The sequence below is a fragment of the Argopecten irradians genome, chromosome 14 (genome assembly GCF_041381155.1).
Source record: "Argopecten irradians isolate NY chromosome 14, Ai_NY, whole genome shotgun sequence".
In the NCBI taxonomy this organism is placed as follows: Eukaryota; Metazoa; Mollusca; class Bivalvia; order Pectinida; family Pectinidae; genus Argopecten; species Argopecten irradians.
Window position 1 is genome coordinate 28,779,186 of NC_091147.1, and position 22,542 is coordinate 28,801,727.

General features: G+C 36.8%; 1 protein-coding gene across 1 annotated transcript; it reads left to right on the top strand.

The window, feature by feature from the left end:
* The first annotated feature begins 2,628 nt into the window (after nt 1–2,628).
* LOC138307400 (IgGFc-binding protein-like) lies at nt 2,629–22,542 on the top strand. The gene is made up of 6 exons (XM_069248133.1): nt 2,629–2,918; nt 8,353–9,671; nt 10,338–10,437; nt 18,101–18,151; nt 21,063–21,209; nt 21,581–22,542. The coding sequence occupies exons 1-6, from the start codon at nt 2,873–2,875 to the stop codon at nt 21,808–21,810; spliced, it is 1,893 nt and encodes a 630-aa protein (XP_069104234.1). The 5' UTR covers nt 2,629–2,872; the 3' UTR covers nt 21,811–22,542.

Here is a 22,542-nt window from a genome sequence, read left to right on the forward strand (position 1 = left end):
ATCAAGTACATAATTTATATATACATGTATTTTATTGGTTTAACCTTCTTGTTAAATATCCTCCACCGCTGGTAAATGATTTTTTTCTCTTTTGAAAATCAGTAGGCGATTTAGTATTTTTCTTCAGTTAAAAAAGTTACTTACACCATTACCAACAATGAAAAGTTTGAACTTCTAATTTTACTTCAAGATAAAAATATTAAAAACAATTAATTGAATCCCGAAAAAAAAATCCTTTACACTATGTCCTAAATGGAATGAAAGTACTGATTACGCACGCACAAAATGCAAAATAAATTATTTCATATTATTTTTGGGTTAATTAGACATAAAAATACACGATTAAACACCAAATAGTGTTCAAAACATGAGTATCATTTTTGCTCTGTCGGCGGTGGAGCATGTATAAATATGTACTTGTATATCTTTTCTCGTACTATATGTACGAGAAAAAATGTCAATTTGTTATCCATAAAAAACGAACTTGATGTGACAATATGTAAGTAAACATATGCTTTGTGGGCGCTGGGTATCATGTATTAAATAATCAGGATTGACCAGAATAATGACGTAATCAACATATGTGACCGGGGTTCTTTATTCGGCGAAACCGTACATTGGACACGAATGGGATGGTAATACATGTGGTCGTATTAAAACTAAAAAAAACAAATCGGAGAACAGGAAGGATAGGTCCCTACTACAGTGACGACAGCTAACATGTACACGTTAAAAGGGTGGCAAGGCAAAATTAGTGTCTCGGTGTACCTGAAAATACCATATTTTCATAAATTATAGAGATATGAATTCTTTAACACTCAGAACAGACTTTTGGAAATTATAAAAATTCTATAACTGTTCTTAAATAAATGAACCTCTTGGTCATTACGATATCGAATCAGTTCTATTCAATACAACAACTCGTTTATCTACAGTTCCAGTACCATAAAATCTTTTGAGTCAATCAATCAAAATGAATAACAAAATAAAAACAAAACAGCAATAAAATAAACATAGAGGAGAGGAATCTAAAGAAATTAAAGCACCGGCAGAATAAGCTATCTCTGTACTGAAAAAAAGTTCGTGGCAGTTTGATATTTTATTCATGTTTTTATTTCAATGAATTTCAATCGAAATGACAATTGTCAGTTCATCTCCCAGAAGCTTGAGTGAATGAATTATGTATGGCCGAACACGAGCATTAATAATATCCAACAGCAAAAATCTATGACTTGACAACATATTCAGTTTTACCTCACATCCAACTAGTGTTTTGCGATACTAATCGAGTGCTTTCTTTCTGTCTGTGTCCTTGTTTATCAAATGTTAACACATTCACAGACAATGCCGCCAAGGTATTAATGACGTCATAAACTGATCCCTTAATGTTATTTGTTAGTTTTTGTTAGCTGTTTGTTAGAATTGTTTGTACGATTCCGATCGATGTTTCATTCCTCTCTCTATATACCAAATACACAAGTACGAACAGTCAATAACAGATTGTGCATATTAAGTACAAATTTTATTGATTGTAATGTTTGTTTAACTGCATCATAAAGAACAAAACAATAGCATTGTTTTCAGGTAAAAAATCACAGATTTGATATTGACTGAATACACATCCGTCACCAACCTACCTCATCATTTAGAATCTCATTATATTTCACTACCAAGTAGGTTCTATTTTGATTTTGATTTTTGTTTAAATATCAAATGTTTAAGTTACATATCGTTACAGTGAAATTAGCAGCAATACAACTTTAAGAGGCCAAAACGTATATTAGATCGGGCATGTATCTTCGTTCTGGTGTTGAGCAAGCTGCTAAAAAAATCATTCTTACCTACTGAACGTCTTTTTGAACGTAAATTGTTACAGGTACTTGAACAATAAACTACTCGTTTTCTATCTATATGTGGGCATATTTACGGCAAAATGTTACCGTAACTTTTCCATACATATGCCAGCATGTATTTCGACAACGAGTATTTCATTGTTCAAGTTCCTATATAAATCTATGTTCAAAAAGAAGTTCATTAAGTAAGGAATATATGGAATGGGTGTTCATAAATAAAATAATTTGTTATTAATAAATATTTAATACAATCAAGATTTTTGAATATTAACGAGTACCTACACGTATATGCTTATGAAGATATCACTACACCTTATTTGCATATTTCGGCAAACAACGTTATATTATGTTGGCTTCTTTAAGATTTAATTGTGGTAGAAGCAAGTCACACAACTCACTTACAAAGGTATTTTATATGGGATTTAATTTAAATTTGTGAGTTATTTCAAGCTTATGTCTTTTATAACTTTTGAAAAAGAACTCACTTATATGAAATAAATTCTACATCCAACAACCACTCATTGATTAATCTCTATATATGTCCGATTATGAGAGTAGAAACATTAAATATGGAATATTGTGGACGAGTTAGTAATCGCCATTATTTGACCATGATGACGTCAATTGAAACAAATTGAACAAGAAGTCACTCTGGAACAGAATTAGATAGTTAAATAGTAGAATAAATATCACAATCGATATTTTTTTCTTTTTCTTCATTTCATGTGTTATTTCTGTACATATTTGTCTTCAGGAAGCTTAAATAAGGATAAAGTCAAACACCATTTAATTACTTTACTACGAAATCGATAACGCTTGTTTCAATCCTACTACGCGAGTTACATTAGTAAGGCAGAACGGCTCACACAGAATAATCAGTATCTGTCAGATTCCCAATCTACTAGTCACAGAGCTTTCACAGTGCCTACCGTCCAGAAGCAACAGTAACATTACTATCTTATTTACGATGCTACCAACAATGGAATCACTTATATCATCTGATTAACACAAGCTGCATCATGGATTGGAATTCAGTGTTGGTTTTTATCTTCATCTTCATACCAAGTAAGTTAAGGTCACATTTTTATTTATTTACTTAATTACTTTTTTTTCTTTATGGGTAATTACTATCTTTTTTTTTAATAAGTCGTGATTTGTATCTATTCTTGTATATTTTCTTTGAAAAGAAAGAAAAACAAACAATTGAAAGAAATGTGATTATTAAACAACCGTCTTCCTTATTATTTATACCCCCGCAACGACGTTCGGGATGGTATATTGGAATCAGTTTCTCTGTCTGTCTGTCTATATAGACACATTGTCTGGACAACTCCTCCTAAACTACCAGGTCAATTTCAATTAAATTTCACAGCAATGTTGGAGACAATGCATAAATATGCATTCAGGTTTTATTTTGACGAAAGTCTGGTTGTCGCGATAACCAGGTCACTATACACAGATTTTGTAAAATTGCCAATATTCATTTTTTTCCTTTTTTTTCAAATTCGGTCAACCGTTGTAACATATGAATGCCTATAATTTGAAAAATCATATAATTCAATAATGGTTCCAAGGAAACATAATGGATGAAAGTTTGGTTGCTATAATTTAAAAGAATAGTGAGGATATTAGTTAGTTGATGTTTTACAGTTCTAGATTTTACAGAAATGCGTATGACGATTATTTACAGTTTTGTTCTAACACAAGATTACACTAATATGTACCCAGTTATGACAAATTGGAACTTGGAAGTATTCGGAAATTAGGACGAGGTGTCATTTTACCCCCGATTTATATTAAGATATATTTAAGAAATATGAATTTGTTTAAAATGTTGTATAAGGAAATTGTTTGTTTTTCTTACTATTAGGACCCCTAAATATCGAGAATATTGTGCATTTTCGTCACAAGAATGTCGCTTTTAACTACTATTTATCACATACATGTATCTATAACCATTTACAAGAAGTAGAAATGTTCTTTAAAAACGACGCGATTAACAATGCTATTTTGTCTAGAAATCATTAGTACTGAATTCAGCTAAATCCTACTGGTAAAGTAATTAAAAGTTTAAATTAACTTACTGAGGAATAAGAGACTAACTTGACAAGAGTGACTTTCCCTAAATGATGGCGTTATGTTGTTTTACCGATAAACACATTTATTTCGCAGAAGAAAAAATGCTTTTTGAAAAGTCACATCATTTAAAGTTAAAATATTAGACACAGCAATGTCTATAATTGTATTAGATTTGTGTTCTCAACCATGTTCCTTTTTGTTCAATTTTGACCAATTGCATGTTGTGACGGCCATCATGAATGCCTATTATTTGAAAAATCATATAATTCAATAATGGTTCCAAGGAAACATAATGGATGAAACTTTGGTTGCTATAATTTAAAAGAGTAGTGAGGATATTAGTCAGTCGATGTTTTACAGTTCTAGATTTTACAGCAATGTCTATAATTGTATTAGATTTGTGTTCTCAACCATGTTCCTTTTTGTTCAATTTTGACCAATTACATCTTGTGACGGCCATCTTGGTTCCTGTTGTGCAAAAGTTGCACATCTACAGGTCACATCTACAGGTCACCAAAAAATAACTTCAAAATAGTTTATGTCACTAGTAACAATATGATGTATAACTTAAAAATACAACAAAAATAAACTTGGACCTAAAACGGATCCCTGCTGACCAGTAAATAAAGTGAGATAACTCACTACTAATAACTACTCATTACTGGTACTCATCATTTGAACATTAATTAATGTTCAATCGTGTATATAAATAATGTTCAATCGTGTATATAAATATGTCGGATTAACACAAAAATAATATAAAGTAATTTATTTTGCTTTTAGTGCATGCGCAGTCAGAACATCGTTCTATATAGAACATAGTGGCACCGAATTTTTTCGGGATGCAATTAAATATTTCCAATATTTTTATCTTCAAATAAAATTAGAAGCTCAAACTTTCAAATAGTGGTAATGGTGTAAAATAAGTAACTTTTGTAACTGGAGAAAAATACCAAATCGTCTGATCCTGTTTTTGATAGTGAAAAAAATACCATTTGTCAGCGGTGGAGCATCTTGAAAAACACTCTGAAATTTAGAGTATGATTTAAATTACATATTGAAACCGATTCCAGGTAAATGGGACCAGTAGTTAAATATCTATAAGTAGTTCAGTTTTGAACAATGAAAGGCTGTGGCGGCCATCTTGGATGCTGGTCGGAAAAACTGAAACCGGTATACACATCTGCGGGTCACCAGAAATGACTTTGGACAATTTCATGCTGGGATGAATGGCTACCAAGTTTGTTCTCTTGAATGACATTGACCTCCATTCAAGGTCACAGGGGTCAAATAGGCTAAAATCTTTAGGAGGCCTAGTGACCTGTCATTGGACTTGTACCATCAATGGGAGCAAAGGACACCATGTTTATTAAAATGAATGACCTTGACCTTCATTCAAGGTCTAATTCATCAAATATATCAGAATTTTTTTCTATTAAAAATGTTCTTTCGGTTTGCCCTATTATATTCTTTGATGTGTTGTATTATGCCAATAGTCAGATGACCTTAAAGCCCATATGACTTCATAAACAAAAAGATATTGAGAATAATGCTTATAATTTGATATAAATAACTCTATCAGGCAATATTTAGGCATACATTTCTGCGATTTCACTTACTATTACAACAAAACAAATTGAGATGTAGCGCATTGATATCTTATCCAATAGTTCAGTGTGGCCAATGACTGTGCCGCTTTTTAAATGTATCCCGCGGGTGTAATATATGAAATTAAATTATACTATAATATTAAGTAGATATTATTTTCATTACGTAAGATTCGTCAATGTTCAGTAGCGAAAACAAAGTGTAGCCATCTGTCTCAAACAAAAAAAACCATTAGATTAGGTTAATACTTATCTAGATTGAAATAAAGTAGAGGATTTTTTTATTTATAATTGCTACGTAACATAAACCAGTACTTTAGAGGTGAGTACTGTTGCAACAGAGGGAGAGACAAATGATGAGTATGGAGGGGTATGATAATTGGAAAAGGGTACACTTTTTGTTAAAATCTTGGATGAACTTAACGGCATTACTACGATTGGTAACTCGGCATTAACACTTCGAACTTATCACATGTTTAAGATACGTTGACAAAAAAATTATCAAAAAATTTCCCACAATTTTGTAGAGATTTGAGAACTGGCACAGATGGTTGCTTTTTTAATGCGGTATCAGTTCTACGGTGAAAATTCCCAAACCTAATGACGAATATGTTATATTAAATGAGGTCGTTAATAACAATTGGAGTTCTCTCTAGCTTCATAAAGCTTAGCAAGACGAGACAAAAAATTGAAAATGATTTGGGAGAATAAATTTCGTTTTAAGAATTAAAAACACTGATACTAGCATTTTTCGCACCAAACGTCAATCTGTGAATCAATAAAGTGCGTGATCAAACTAGATTAATATTTTAAATATTACGGCGCATCGGAACCTGACCTACTTTTGTAAATATTACGGCGCATCGGAACCTGACCTACTTTTGGTTATTAGTGATATGGTCCGAATCGAAACTGATCAATTGATTAATCATCTGGCGGAAACCTAACAAACTGAAAATAACAAACTCAAATATTAGTCATATGATAAAAGGGATCTCTATAAATTATCAATATAAGATTGGTTAATGCTACGAATCTACAGGAATGTGCTTAACTTATCAATTAGAGCTTTGTGTTGTTGATCAGTATCTCTATTTGACTACGTTTGTCAATACAAGTTTTGCATTCTCATGCTCAGTAGCTTATTGATAATCTATTATCCTTTTAAATGTCTTAAAAAGGTTTTATATTAAACGTTCAATTAGGTATGGGAATGTTGCCATTAGGTGTTGCTTACTAGACCTAACAAGTACCAAGCACATATGGGTCACACGGTTGTAACACAAATTACTGTGTACCTCGGAAATAAGCATATCAAGTCTGTTATAACGATGTTTTTGACGTTGTTCAGAACAAGACTGATTTAAGTCTAATTAAGATAATTGCTAGTAAAAAGGCTATTAGATGTGAAAATCAATTAAACATTGATCGATCATTCTTTGCGGCGAATAATACCTATGTTTTTTTATTAATTAATACGTTCCGATATTTTGTGTGTGTTATTACAAAGTTTATCTCAATTAAAAATTGTATTAACAAAAATAAGGTTACCGACACATAACTTGAATCTTGACTTTCTTAGATAGCAGTAAGCGAGTTGTTTAGTTTTGTGACCCTCATCGTGATATTGAGGATGAATTTTATTTTATTCTTATTTGTCCAAATTGCCAAGATACAAAATGTATTAGAAGGAAATTTATAAAAGGACGTTATTGAAAAAAAACCTGTATTGAAGTTCACCAAACTTTTGAGTACTACAAATGTAAAGGAAATAAATCCGCTTTGAGAAAATCATTAATATAATGATGTTTTCCATTCACCACTGCTTAAGTTCAGTGTCCTGTATGTATGTCCGTTGTATTTGTATAATATTCTAAAATTTGTGCAAATAAGTTGAAATACTTAATGCAAATAAAGAATTTGAATTTGATTATACTGGTCGTGAAAATGAATCTCCACAAAAGTATCAAATTCATTTAGATTTACTTATTTCATTGTATATCGCTATTCCGTCTTTGCATAATACAGATTTACCTCCCTTGTGGTTAGGTATCGATTGTTACTTCATTATTTTGTGAGCGCAATTCACGTCGTTTTCCCGAAAAGAATGACATTACGCTCGTAAACACATGACACCACAATCAATACCTATCCGCAAAGATAACTCTGTAATATGCAAATACAGAATATCAATTTTCCGAGAAAAAAAATCGATTATGCATCAAAACATGAAATAAGGTTGCCTCGAAAATTAGATGACGTATGGTTTGTTTATGAACAGAGTTTATACAAGGTGATTATGCATATGTCGGAAGGGTTACAGGTAAGCTGTATATCTTTCTTTTCACGCAGGTCAAACGTTTTGACGATGTTATTTAAAAACTAAAACTTTATCGGTTTTAATTTTTCTGGCTTTCAGAGTCAAGCTTTGTCTTTATATTTACATGAACAACTCTTCATTGAAATTGCACTATACATTTGTCACGTTCTCGCTGTATCGACACCATTATTCTACAGTCTCCCGAAACGATTTAGCAGGAGCATCATCCGCTTAAATGACATGAGCTTTTGTTAAGGTGTTATATTATGTTAATGTAATGATTTGCGACGTGAATGCGTAGCATTGATGTTTGTTAGGCTTAGGAACAGTAATGTGTAAGACATGGTTTAGAATATTAATAATGGAATACATGGTCTTAGAATAATAATCACATTTCATAGTTTAGCTATATCATTTTCGTCCACTTACGTAACAAAAGTGAGCATGTGCTTAGCTATAGCAATCCTTAGGACATAAGTCTTATTTTTTACAGTTGCTATGGGAGATAAGCCGGACAACCAAGGGAAAGATTTCGTTGTTGCCTTCATGCAGAACAGACCAAACGATGCTGACTTTGAATTGTTCATCACGACATTTGTCGACGACATTGTGAATGTCACTGTGAGTACTCCTGGAATCCATGGACTTGGATCGTTTTACAGAGAACTTCAGGTGTCTAGGGGAAGCACAGAATTAGTATTAGTTGATGTCGCACTAAGAATAGATGGGACTGCGTTATCACCCACGGGGCTTTCTGTACAGGCTACTGACGAGATCATCGTTTATGGAGTAAACAGGCAGTTGTACACTACGGATGCCTTCCTCAGCCTCCCCACTGACGTTCTCGGAAAAGAGTACTATGCAATGACATATTTCCCGACTGTGACAAAGAGCTTTCCTCAATATCCTCAGGTCCTGGTCGTCGGGGCTTTCAACGAGACACAGGTTCAGATCACTTTACCTGAAAGCAATGATTTCAGTCACGTGACCTTCAATGGTACTGTATTCAGCGGCGGAGATACGCTGTCGCTCACGATGGATAGATGTGACGCACTACAACTCCAGGCGGAAGGATATTTCGACCTCACCGGAGCAGCTATTAGGTCGGACAAACCTGTAGCAGTTTTTAGTGGAAATATTAGAGCAGTTGTTGGAACGGCAAGCAGTAGTGACCATTTAGTTGAACAGCTCGTATCAACCGAGAGATGGGGGAAACATTTTGTGATCGTCCCAATACCGCACAGAGAAATCGGGGACTACTTCAAAGTTGTTGGAAACACTGACACAACAGGAATTGATATCAAATGCATCGACGATGCTTCAGTGGTGATTTCAGAGACGATAGTGTTGTCTAAAGCAGGAGATTATAAACAAGTCGAGATGAATCCCAAGTCCTACTGCAATGTTCTGGCCAACAATAGCGTGTTCGTCACACAGATCGTGAAGAGTGACAGTAATGATGATCACGACCCCGCTCTCATCCTAATCCCACCGGTAGAACAATACGCAGCAGAATACATGTTTACAACTCCAAGTAGAACGGACGGCAGCTACGAAAATTTCTTCTTGTTTGTGGTGAATGATGGGGATAAAGACGGCCTTCGAGTTGATGGCGTGCCATTGCCGTCCACCATCGACTACGTTAGTATACCGGATACCTCCCTCGTTGGTGGGTACGTGGTCGTCACGGATGGGTTCCACCGCTTCAGTCACGTGTCCCCGATATCCATGTTCGGCGGATTTATGTACGGACGCTATCCCTTTGAGACGTATGGGATGTCAGTTGGTCTAAGGTTGGCAAATATCAATCAGGTAACCCTTCCCCAATGTAAATGAGTATTGTTTTTGTTACATTCAAATCTCGCTTTCAATAAACTTTTCCATTGTCATAAATTGTGTTACCGTATATTTGGTACTTTTGCGATTCATAATTTTTATATTATTTTTTACTGAAACGGGAAAACAAAATAATTTAGTGGTTGTCAAATTTCACAACTTAGTTGTATGAGAATTTTATATTCGAAATATATCTTAACTTTTCCCAGCTAAAATTTTCGCATCAATAGCATTGGAATCTAGAAAATACCATTGCCACGAAAATAAGCGTATATACAGTTGGATTTGTAAACGTAAAAGACATTAATGTCGCATTTTGTAACCATCATTTGTGACGGTTAGTTATATTCAAGGACTTTATTTTATGAACGTTCGATCACCTATTGTAACTTTGTAACAAAGAAGACAATTTAGGAATTTTTTCGTTTTCAGTTTCATTTTGGAACCCTAAAATAAATTTTGAAATTGCGTCAACATTTTATAAATGTTTTAACATAGATAGGGCGGTCAGTTGTATTAAATATATTACACTGGACAGAACGCTTCAGCTCAAAAAATATCCATGGATTATCAATATTCTGGAATACATAAGGACTCATATATCAACAAGAAGACCTCTAACATGTGCTGTCTGTTCCGTAGCCTTGCACCGTCACGGTTGATGGGATGGAAGACGGACTGGATAACGACTGTGACGGACGTATAGATGAGGAACTTTGTACGGGAATTTACACGGGAATAGGTGAGTATCACAAACCATAGGTCAGAAACAAATCCACAGGTCAATATCACAAACCACGGGTCAGAAACAGAAACCACACGTCAGTATCACAAACCACGGGTCTATAACAAAAACCACAGGTCAGTAGCAAAACCACATGACAGTATCACAAACTAAAGGTCAATATATCACAAACCACATGTCAATATCACAAACCACGGGTCAGAAACAGAAACCACACGTCAGTATCACAAACCACGGGTCTATAACAAAAACCACAGGTCAGTAGCAAAACCACATGACAGTATCACAAACTAAAGGTCAATATATCACAAACCACATGTCAGTATCACAAACCACATGTCAGTATCACAAACCATTGGTCTGTAACACAAACCATAAATCAGTATCAAAATCCACAGGTCAGTATCACAAACCACAGGTTAGTATCTCACAGGTCAGTATCAAAAACCACAGGTCAGTAACACAAAGGTCAGTATCACACAGGTCAGTATCACAAACCACAGGTCATTAACACACAGGTCGGTATCACACAGGTCAGTAACCACAGGTCAGTAACACAAAGGTCAGTATCACACAGGTCAGTATCACAAACCACAGGTCATTAACACACAGGTCGGTATCACACAGGTCAGTATCACACAGGTCAGTATCACAAACCACAGGTCAGTAACACACAGGTCAGTATCACACAGGTCAGTATCACACAGGTCAGTATCACACAGGTCAGTATCACACAGGTCAGTATCACAAACCACAGGTCAGTAACACACAGGTCAGTATCACACAGGTCAGTATCACAAACCACAGGTCAGTTACACAAAGGTCAGTATCACACAGGTCAGTATCACACAGGTCAGTATCACAAAGGTCAGTAACACACAGGTCAGTATCACACAGGTCAGTATCACACAGGTCAGTATCACAAACCACAGGTCAGTTACACAAAGGTCGGTATCACACAGGTCAGTATCACACAGGTCAGTAACACAAACAAAGGTCAGTAACACACAGGTCAGTATCACACAGGTCAGTATCACACAGGTCAGTATCACACAGGTCAGTATCACACAAAGGTCAGACCACAGGTCAATAACACACAGGTCTACCACAGGTCAGTATCACACAGGTCAGTATCACACAGGTCAGTATCACAAAGGTCAGTATCACACAGGTCAGTAACACAAAGGTCGGTATCACACAGGTCAGTATCACACAGGTCAGTAACACAAAGGGTCAGTAACACACAGGTCAGTATCACACAGGTCAGTATCACACAGGTCAGTATCACACAGGTCAGTATCACACAGGTCAGTATCACACAGGTCAGTATCACAAACCACAGGTCAGTTACACAAAGGTCAGTATCACACAGGTCAGTATCACAAAGGTCAGTTATCACAAACCACAGGTCAGTAACACACAGGTCAGTATCACACAGGTCAGTATCACAAACCACAGGTCAGTTACACAAGGGTACAAAGTCGGTATCACACAGGTCAGTATCACACAGGTCAGTAACACAAAGGTCAGTAACACACAGGTCAGTATCACACAGGTCAGTATCACACAGGTCAGTATCACAAACCACAGGTCAGTATCACACAGGTCAGTATCACAAACCACAGGTCAATAACACACAGGTCAGTATCTCACAGGTCAGTATCACACAGGTCAGTATCACAAAGGTCAGTAACACACAGGTCAGTATCACACAGGTCAGTATCACACAGGTCAGTATCACAAACCACAGGTCAGTAACACACAGGTCAGTATCTCACAGGTCAGTATCACACAGGTCAGTATCACACAGGTCAGTATCACACAGGTCAGTATCACACAGGTCAGTATCACAAACCACAGGTCAGTAACACACAGGTCAGTATCACACAGGTCAGTATCTCACAGGTCAGTATCACAAACCACAGGTCAGTATCACACAGGTCAGTATCACACAGGTCAGTAACACAAAGGTCAGTAACACACAGGTCAGTATCACACAGGTCAGTATCACAAACCACAGGTCAGTAACACACAGGTCAGTATCACACAGGTCAGAATACAAAGCACAGGTCTATAACAAAAACCACAGGTCAGTAGCACAAACCGCATGTCAGTATCACAAACTAAAGGTCAGTATATCACAAACCAAATGTCAGCATCACAAACCATTGGTCTGTAACACAAACCACGGGTCAGTAACACAAACCACAGATCAGTATCAAAATCCACAGGTCAGTATCACAAACCACAGGTCAGTATCAAAAACCATAGGCCAGTAACCACAAACCACAGGTCAGTAACACAAACCACAGGTCAGTATCACAAACCACAGGTCAGCATCAAAAATCAATGGTTAGAAACAAAAACCACAGGTCAGTAACACAAATCTAGGGTCAGCAACACAGGTCAGTATCACAGATCAGTATCACAAACCACTGGTCAGTAAAACAAAGCACTGGTCAGTAAAAAAAGCCACAGGTCAGTAACACAAACCACAGGTAAGTTTCACAAACCACAGGTAAGTATCACAAACCACAGGTCAGTATCACAAACCACAGGCCAGTATCACATAACACATATCAGTTTCACAGTCCACAGGTTCATAAACCACAGGTCAGTAACATAAACCACATGTCAGTATCACAAACCACAGGTCAGAATAACACACCACAGGTCAGTATCACAAACCATAGGTCAGTAACACAAACCACAGGTCAGTATCAAAAAGCAAAGGTCAGAAACACAAACCACAGGTCAGTAACAATAAACCTAGGAACAGTAACACAGGTCAGTATCACAAACCACAAGTGAGTATCACAAACCACAGGTCAGTACCACAAACCACAGGTGAGTATCAAAAACCACAGTTCAGTATCACAAACTATAGGTCAGTATCACAAACCACAGGTCAGTATCACAAACGACAGGTGAGTATCACAAACCACAGGTGAGTATCAAAAACCACAGGTCAGTATCACAAACACAGGTGAGTATCACAAACACGGTCAGTATCACAAACGACAGGTCAGTATCACAAACATCACAAACCACAGGTCAGTATCACAAACCACAGGTCAGTATCACAAACAGTCAAACACAGTCAGTATCACAAACCACAGGTCAGTATCACAAACCACAGGTCAGTATCACAAACCACAGGTCAGTAACAAACACAGGTCAGTATCACAAACCACAGGTCAGTATCACAAACCACAGGTCAGTATCACAAACCACAGGTCAGTATCACAAACCACAGGTCAGTATCACAAACCACAGGTCAGTATCACAAACCACAGGTCAGTATCACAAACCACAGGTCAGTATCACAAACCACAGGTCAGAACACAGTAACACAAACCACAGGTCAGTATCACAAACACAGGTCAGTACACAAACCACAGGTCAGTATCACAAACCACAGGTCATATCACAAACCACAGGTCAGTATCACAAAAACACAGGTCAGTACACAACCACAGGTCAGTATCACAAACCACAGGTCAGTATCACAAACCACAGGTCAGTATCACAAACCACAGGTAAACAAACCACAGGTCAGTATCACAAACCATAGGTCAGTAACACAACCACAGGTCAGTATCACAAACACAGGTCATATCACAAACCACAGGTCAGTATCACAAACCACTGGTCAGTATCAAAAACCAAGGTCAGCACAAACCACAGGTCACAAACCACAGGTCAGTATCACAAACCACAGGTCAGTATCACAAACCACAGGTATAACACAAACCACAGGTCAGTATCACAAACCAAGGTCAGTATCACAAACCACAGGTCAGTATCACAAACACAGGTCAGTAACACAAACCACAGGTCAGTATCACAAACCACAGGTCAGTACACAAACCACAGGTCAGTATCACAAACCACAGGTCAGTATCACAAACCACAGGTCAGTACACAAACACAGGTCAGTATCACAAACCACAGGTCAGTATCACAAACCACAGGTCAGTATCACAAACCAAGGTCAGTAACACAAACCACAGGTCAGTATCACAAACCACAGGTCAGTACACAAACCACAGGTCAGTATCAAAAACCACAGTCAGTATCACAAACACAGGTCAGTATCACAAACCACAGGTCAGTATCACAAACACAGGTCAGTATCACAAACCACAGGTCAGTATCACAAACCACAGGTCAGTATCACAAACCACAGGTCAGTATCACAAACCACAGGTCAGTAATCACAAACCACAGGTCAGTATCACAAACACAGGTCAGTATCACAAACACAGGTCAGTATCACAAACCACAGGTCAGTAACACAAAAACAACAGGTCAGTATCACAAAACAGCATATACAACACAGGTCAGTAACAACCACAGTCAGTAATACAAACCACAGGTCAGTATCACAAAACAGGCAAAACACAGGTCAGTATCACAAACCACAGGTCAGTACAAACCACAGGTCAGTACACAACCAGTCAGTATCACACAGTCAGTATCACAAACCACAGGTCAGTCAAGTCGAACAAACCACAGGTCATTATCACAAAGCACTGGTCAGTAACACAGGTCAGTATCACAAACCACAGGTCAGTATCACAAACCACAGGTCAGTATCACAAACCACAGGTCAGTATCAAAACCACAGTCAGTATCAAAACACAGGTCAGTATCACAAACCACAGGTCAGCAACACAAACCACAGGTCATTATCACAAAGCACTGGTCAAACACAGGTCAGTATCACAAACCACAGGTCATTATATAAACCACAGGTCAGTATCACAAACCACAGGTCAGTATCACAAACGACAGGTCAGCATCAAAAGCCACAGGTCAGTATCACAAACCACAGGTGAGTATTACAAATCACAGGTCAGTATCACAAATCACAAAGGTCAGTATCACAAACCACAGGTCAGTATCACAAATCACAGGTCAGTATCACAAACCACAGGTCAGTACCACAAATCACAGGTCAGTATCACAAACCACAGGTCAGTACCACAAATCACAGGTCAGTATCACAAACCACAGGTCAGTACCACAAATCACAGGTCAGTATCACAAACCACAGGTCAGTACCACAAATCACAGGTGAGTATCACAAACCACAGGTCAGTAACACAAACCACATATCAGTAATACAAACCACAGGTTAGTAACAGTAATTACAGGCCAGTATCACAAACCACAAATCAGTAACAGCAACACAGGTCAGTATCACAAATCATAGGCCAGTATCACAGGTCAGTAACACAAACCACAGGTCAGTATCACAAACCACAGGTCAGTATTACAAACCACAGGCCATTAACACAAACCACAGGTCAGTATCACAAACCACAGGTCAGTATCACAAAGCTAGAGTCAGTAACACAAGTCAGAATCACAAACCATAGGTCAGCAACACAAACCACAGGTCAGTATCACAAACCACTGGTCAATAACGCAGGTCAGTATCACAAACCACAGGTCATTTATATAAACTAAAGGACAGTATCACAAACCACAGGTTAGTATCACAAACCACGGGTCAGTATCACAAACAACTGGTCAGTATCACAAATCACAGGTCAGTATCACAAACCACAGGTCAGTAACACAACCACATGTCAGTACCACAAACCTCAGGTCAGTATCACAAATCACGGTTCAATAACACAGGTCAGTATCACAAACCATAGGTCAGTAACGCAAACCTAGGGTCGGTAACACAAACCAGAGATCAGTATCACAAACCACCGGTCAATATTAAAAACCACAGGTCAGTAGCAAAGGTCAGTACCACAAACCACAGGTCAGTAACACAAACCACAGGTCAGTAACACAAACCTAGGGTCAGCAACACAGGTCAGTATCACACAGGTCATTACCTATCACACAGGTCATTATCACAAACGACTGGTCCGTAAAACAAACCACAGGTCAGTATCACAGGTCACTACACAAACCACAGGTCAGTATCACACACCACAGGTCAGTATCACAAACCACAGGTCGGTATCACAAACCACAGGTCAGTATCACAAACCACAGGTCAGTAACATAAAACACAGGTCAGTATCACAAACCACAGGTCAGTATCACAAACCACAGGTCAGTATCACAAATCACTGGTCAGTTTCGCAAACTACAGGTCAGTAACACAAACCACATGTCATTATCAAAAGCCACAGGTGACGTAACAATGACTGTAAGGTGGGATTAATCGATGGTATATTGTATCTAACCTGTATTTACTTTTCTCTGCTATAGAATACAATAGATAATCAACAGCAAGTTCGAGTACATCAGGATTCGTCTATAAAAATTACCAGACCTTGTGCTAGGTATTGTTAAAATTATATTCATTATAAACGTGCATATCATAATTTATAAAAATATTGATTCAACAAACGGGTTTCGTCTATAAAATATACCTGTTCTTGTACTAAGCATTGTTCAGGTTACATTCATTATGAACTTGTACATCATAATATATCAAAATATGAAATCAACAAACATACGTAAATGGGATTCAAGTTATGAATAATTCAAAACTGGTACAATGTACAATATAGTATTGAGTACCAGGCAAAATATTTAACATCGTCTCGAAAGCCACCTAGTTTTCTAAAGAAGTTATTTTTCAGAGATATCAGACTCTTTGATTTATTGTTAAAAATATTGATATATTATGTGCTGTTTACAAATCAGTTCTATGTTACATGAACAATAAATGAATAAATGAACTCTATATATTGTGATGTTAGCAAAATAGTAATTTGTTTTCTTTTAGTAACGTAAACGTATCAAGCGCGTTCGTTGTTGGTGTTGACTATCTACAGATACTGTAAATGTAAAGTACAATGTTTGACATGTCACAATTCTCCATTTACCTATCCAATAGGATAAATTAACCAAACAAATGAAATGTGTTTTCACAGTGACAGAGGTACAGACTGAATGTTAGGCATGTCACAATTGTTGTAGTTCTGTCGCTGTTAATTCGCTGTACTGATTGCAGTACTATATTGCTGATTCGCTGTCCTGACTGCAGTACTATATTGTTGATTCGCTGTCCTGCCAGCAGTACTACATTAGATTCGCTGTCCTGGCTGCAGTACTATATTGTTGATTCGCTGTCCTGACTGCAGTACTATATTGTTGATTCGCTGTCCTGGCTGCAGTACTATATTGTTGATTCGCTGTCCTGACTGCAGTACTATATTGTTGATTCGCTGTCCTGGCTGCAGTACTATATTGTTGATTCGCTGTCCTGACTGCAGTACTATATTGTTGATTCGCTGTCCTGACTGCAGTACTATATTGTTGATTCGCTGTCCTGTCTGCAGTACTATATTGTTGATTCGCTGTCCTGGCTGCAGTACTATATTGTTGATTCGCTGTCCTGACTGCAGTACTATATTGTTGATTCGCTGTCCTGACTGCAGTACTATATTGTTGATTCGCTGTCCTGACTGCAGTACTATATTGTTGATTCGCTGTCCTGCTGTCGCTGATTTCATGTACCATGTGACGAAATGACGTTAGCGCGGGATATCGTCTTTTGGCGTCAATTTATCATCAATAGAAACAATATTCCCGTACAAACATTATCAGGTATCACGCGTACATTTAGTACGTGAATGAGACCAATTAGAATACCTTTATATAAATGGTTTTTACCTTGCAGACGACGACGGCGACGGAAGAATTGATGAAGACTGCGCTGATGCCTTGCTAGGTTCGTATATACCCTTGAAGGACCAATATTCTTTAGGGTAATCAAAGCTTCCGTATATCAACAAACCAAAAAATGTACCAATTTTATCAACACAAATATATAATATTTTGTCTTACTTGTACAACAATTTGTCTATCAATTCGTTATTTATCTATCGTGATACGGAAGATTTCTACCCGCCGGTCGCTGTTTGGTGGCCGACACAATAGGGACCTATTTTCGTCAGGGGGCTGTTTGGCTTATTACGAAAATTGACGTTATTCCAAATAAATGTTGAGCAGCAGGCGATTGTGAGATCGTGTTTAAGCTGAAAAATTCTTGATCACATGATCAGACACCTGACTTCCGGTACTTTGTTGACATACTGCTAATCAGTGCACGTGGATAGTCAAACGCTGACGGTAGGGTTTTAAAGTTTCATTTAAAATGGACTTAAGAAAATACCTTCATTTTGGGGTATATTGCTACATCGTTTTTATAAAATCACTTGGTTATAGCACACAATCTTTTTTAAAGCAAGATAAATCTTCCTTGATCAAATCTGCTTTGGCAGACGACACTCTTTATGAAATCATGCGATAGTTCATGAGATATTTATATATAAGCAAAATTGTAAACATGACGAAAACAGGTCCCTAACGAATTTAGGGCACATGACCATAATTACTTACATCATGAATTAAACTGTTTTGTGCGCAAAGTAGACAATCGACTATGTTCTTCATTAGACCTTATTCATTCAATCAGTTTAAATAGGAAATTAAATTATCAATGTATAACGTAAATCGCCATTTGTGCTTATAATGCTGTCGGTTCCGTTTAAAATAATTTTCATCTTTTCTAAGTTTTCATCTGCATTTTCAATTTGTGTTTTGAACGTTCAAATAATTCAATGGTAGCAACGACCGTAATCAACGCATGTAAAAACAATGATGATATTATTACAGTAATGGTGTAAACGACGAAAGTTTCTACAAAATATATATTATTAAAACGTGTGACTGATTCCATAGGTATTTATGCTTAATTCATATTTTCATCCGTGAAGTAATTCATGAGTTAAATATCAAATTGTCATAATTTCTGCTGGGTCGATCCTCAATACTCCAAGGGTCAATATCGCTGTCGCTATATTAACCCCTGGAACATGACATAGTAAAACAACTGAAGGTTCCGTGTGCGACAATAGTTGATCAGGTAGTTTGGTTCTTTTATGTACATCAAAAGAATAATATGAATCAAAGGAAAGCACATTGTGAGATTTTGTAGTTGAGCGTCGCTCTTTGTAAATCTTCCAAGGAAGGCTCTGTAGGCCTCTGATTGGTCAGTATTTTTCTCATGAACTGCCTCTAGGTTGGCTATGACATATTCCAGGGCTGGATCATCACGACAGTGATAGTAACCCCTAGAATATAGAGTATGTCTGGGTCAGACAAGAATTGATATTTGTCCGTAAAGAAGAACAACTAGTGAACATATTCTAGACCTCCCGCTGTATTATCAGCCAGTTGAGACCTAGAACGGCTGAATGAATCTTTTGTGCCTATTTGTAATGTCTTCTAATTAACCATCGAGTAATCAATTAAAACAGGTTTAGTTGCTACCGATTTGTGAAAACATGAATGCCAACTTCTTTTTATCTTTAATTAAATTCGTATGAGATGAACTATAAATATAAACTGAAATAAAATAATTAAAGACTTATCAAACAATCCTTTTAACAACATGTATATAAAACAGTTATTGACTATTGGTATGCGCAATACTTAAAGGATTAAAGTCTCGTGTACAATTGTATATAATCGAGTTATTTGAATAATCGACTATGACTTTGGACGTCATTAAAGAGTTTTGTCGAGACATGCTCATACATCGCCTGTGTTACCTAGGATAGTGTCGGAATAATAAATGAATTGACAAGTTTCGTCAGCACATTCGCTGAACGTTTTTTTTTTTTTTTTTTTTTTTCTCGTCTTTATTTCCCATTGACCTACAGTATGGCGATCATCAATAGCACACACACACACACACACATATATATATATATACCTGGTTACATTTATATCTACTGGTGTGCCTTGATGCGCTTAGTTGTTCTTATCAATAATTGTTCCCGCGCATTCAACGGTTTGAGCTCTTCTTTCTGTCTATCAGATTATGATCATTTCGTCAAGGCTTCCTTCCTATCCCTGAACAACACAGACGTCATCAGGCCGTTGGAGACAGGCTTTAATGTTATTTCCTATTCTTCTATTGCGCCATACATTGTACTGTAACACCTTTTAGCACGTCTCCATTAAAGGATTTGTGCAGTCAATATCTGTTTTTGAAATATACGTCAGAGAATTGCTTTAGGTGAATGAAAAATTAAGTCCCACCCAAAGAATCTCCAAGCTTTTAGCGCTATCGGCTGATTTTGGTCATGATTTACAGGTAGTGTTGGTTCAGAGATAATGAGCTAGGCGGTCACAACAAACGCGAGTGTTATCGTATAACCGGCTGTATTCGCGCCGCAATTTTTTCGTGATATGTTATAATCTTCGCGATCCGTTTGTTCTACAGGAGACCTTACTGTGACTAAGGTGATTTAGTCGTTAGATTTGAAGCTACCAATTCGTACTCTCACCAGCCTGTTAACACAGCTGTTTGCCGCATAGCCGGTTATTTACGCGTCGCAGTTCAAATTAACTAAAATAACGGCGAGGGCGGGGTTATATGTGAGCAGTTTTCAACTGCACGATCTGGCTTCCAGGTTTATATACGATTTATTTAATAATATCTTGAATCATTTTTTTTATGATTATATCAATGTCCCGCGAAGTCGCGAAAATAGAATCACAAAAAATAACCAGACATGTTCCATGTGTACGAATTATCAGTGGATATACCATGTAGTTATGAAAATTTAAAGTTCCAGGTACAGACGACTGGGATGAATGGAGCTCGTGGTCTGAATGCATTAAGACGAGAAATCGCACGTGCAAAAGCCAAGGCATAAGTGATAGTTACTGTCCTAACCTTGATTCCGAAACAGTCTCTTGTGAAAACACAAGCTTTGGTGAGATATTTATTCATTATTCAGAATACTTTGACATTCAAGGTTTTATGAAATTAATTAATCTCGTGTGAAAACACGATCTTTGATGAGTTATCTATTCATTGTTTAGAATACCTGGACACCCAAGATTTCATAAAATTTATTAATGTCAATAAAGACAAATCATAATAGAAGTTATTTGTATCATGAGGCAACAACAACAAAAATGTTAATCGCCATACATCATGATATTTCCAAAGAATGATGTTTCCGAAGAAAGTAGTAGTGTTTAAGACATGTTTTTAATGAGTTAGTTAGTATCTTTTGTGTCACAGCACTAGGCTTTATAATTATGTAAATTCCAGACAGTCAATACACTTCTCTATCCACAGTTTCCTCAGGGTTAACACACGAAGAAATCATTGAGATGATCAATACCTTAAGAGTGAATAAACGGAATACATCGAACTACAAAAGAACCCTGTACAGTGCCCCTGACGACAGGGAAAGTAGCGCAATCATCGGACATGTATGGACTGGAGTCTTAGTTTTCATATTCCTTTTCTTTTTGTATTTGGATCTCGGTAAAATATACAAGCATTTACGAGGGTATTTTATTTGACGGAAGGAGGAGAGAGCTTACCCTGCGACTTTCATCAAATAATAGTAAGACATTTAGAAGATGATGTCACTGGAACTATCTGGACTTAATAATGCTTTTCAAACGAATGGCGTTTCAATATCAAAATGTAAATCATGATGTTATCTATACATGTACTATTGTAAATATTAAGTTGATAAGAGAAAATTACAATGTGATAGATTAGTTAGATAACTGATAGTGTAATGAACTATGAGATAAATGAAAACGACGGTGTAGTGATAGCATAGTAATTTGATATGTACTCTATATACAATACTACCTATAATGTGTAGATGTGAAAATATACATTCCACGAAGAGTAGTGGTAAAAACATACGTATCGAGTATTTATTGGGCAGTGGTAGCTATGAAAGCGCTAGGAAAGGCATATTTGTTTGGTTATTTATAATTTTATATATATATGTGTTAGCACCACTGTTGTATCTTGTGGGTAAGAATTACCAAATCGATGCACTACTGTTGCATTATGATGAAATAGATAGTGTCATTCAGTTTAGCTCTAACAGGACACTCATAAAATCAGTCAACCAATCAAAATATTCGTTAGAGTGTGTAGTGCTATATAAGTTCAATCAAGGAAACTTACAATGACATGGCACCACTGTCACCTGTCTGGAATGGTTATAATTGTAACATCCGGTTACTTTCGCTTTCTCTGTTTTTTGTTGTTTTTTTTTTTGGTTGGGGGGA

Coding starts and splice junctions, on each gene's coding strand:
- LOC138307400 (XM_069248133.1), top strand. CDS start 2,873: ATGGATTGGAATTCAGTGTTGGTTTTTATCTTCATCTTCATACCAA. Junction 9,672..10,337: donor GGTTGGCAAATATCAATCAG/GTAACCCTTCCC, acceptor TCTGTTCCGTAG/CCTTGCACCGTCACGGTTGA. Junction 18,152..21,062: donor CTGCGCTGATGCCTTGCTAG/GTTCGTATATAC, acceptor GAAAATTTAAAG/TTCCAGGTACAGACGACTGG.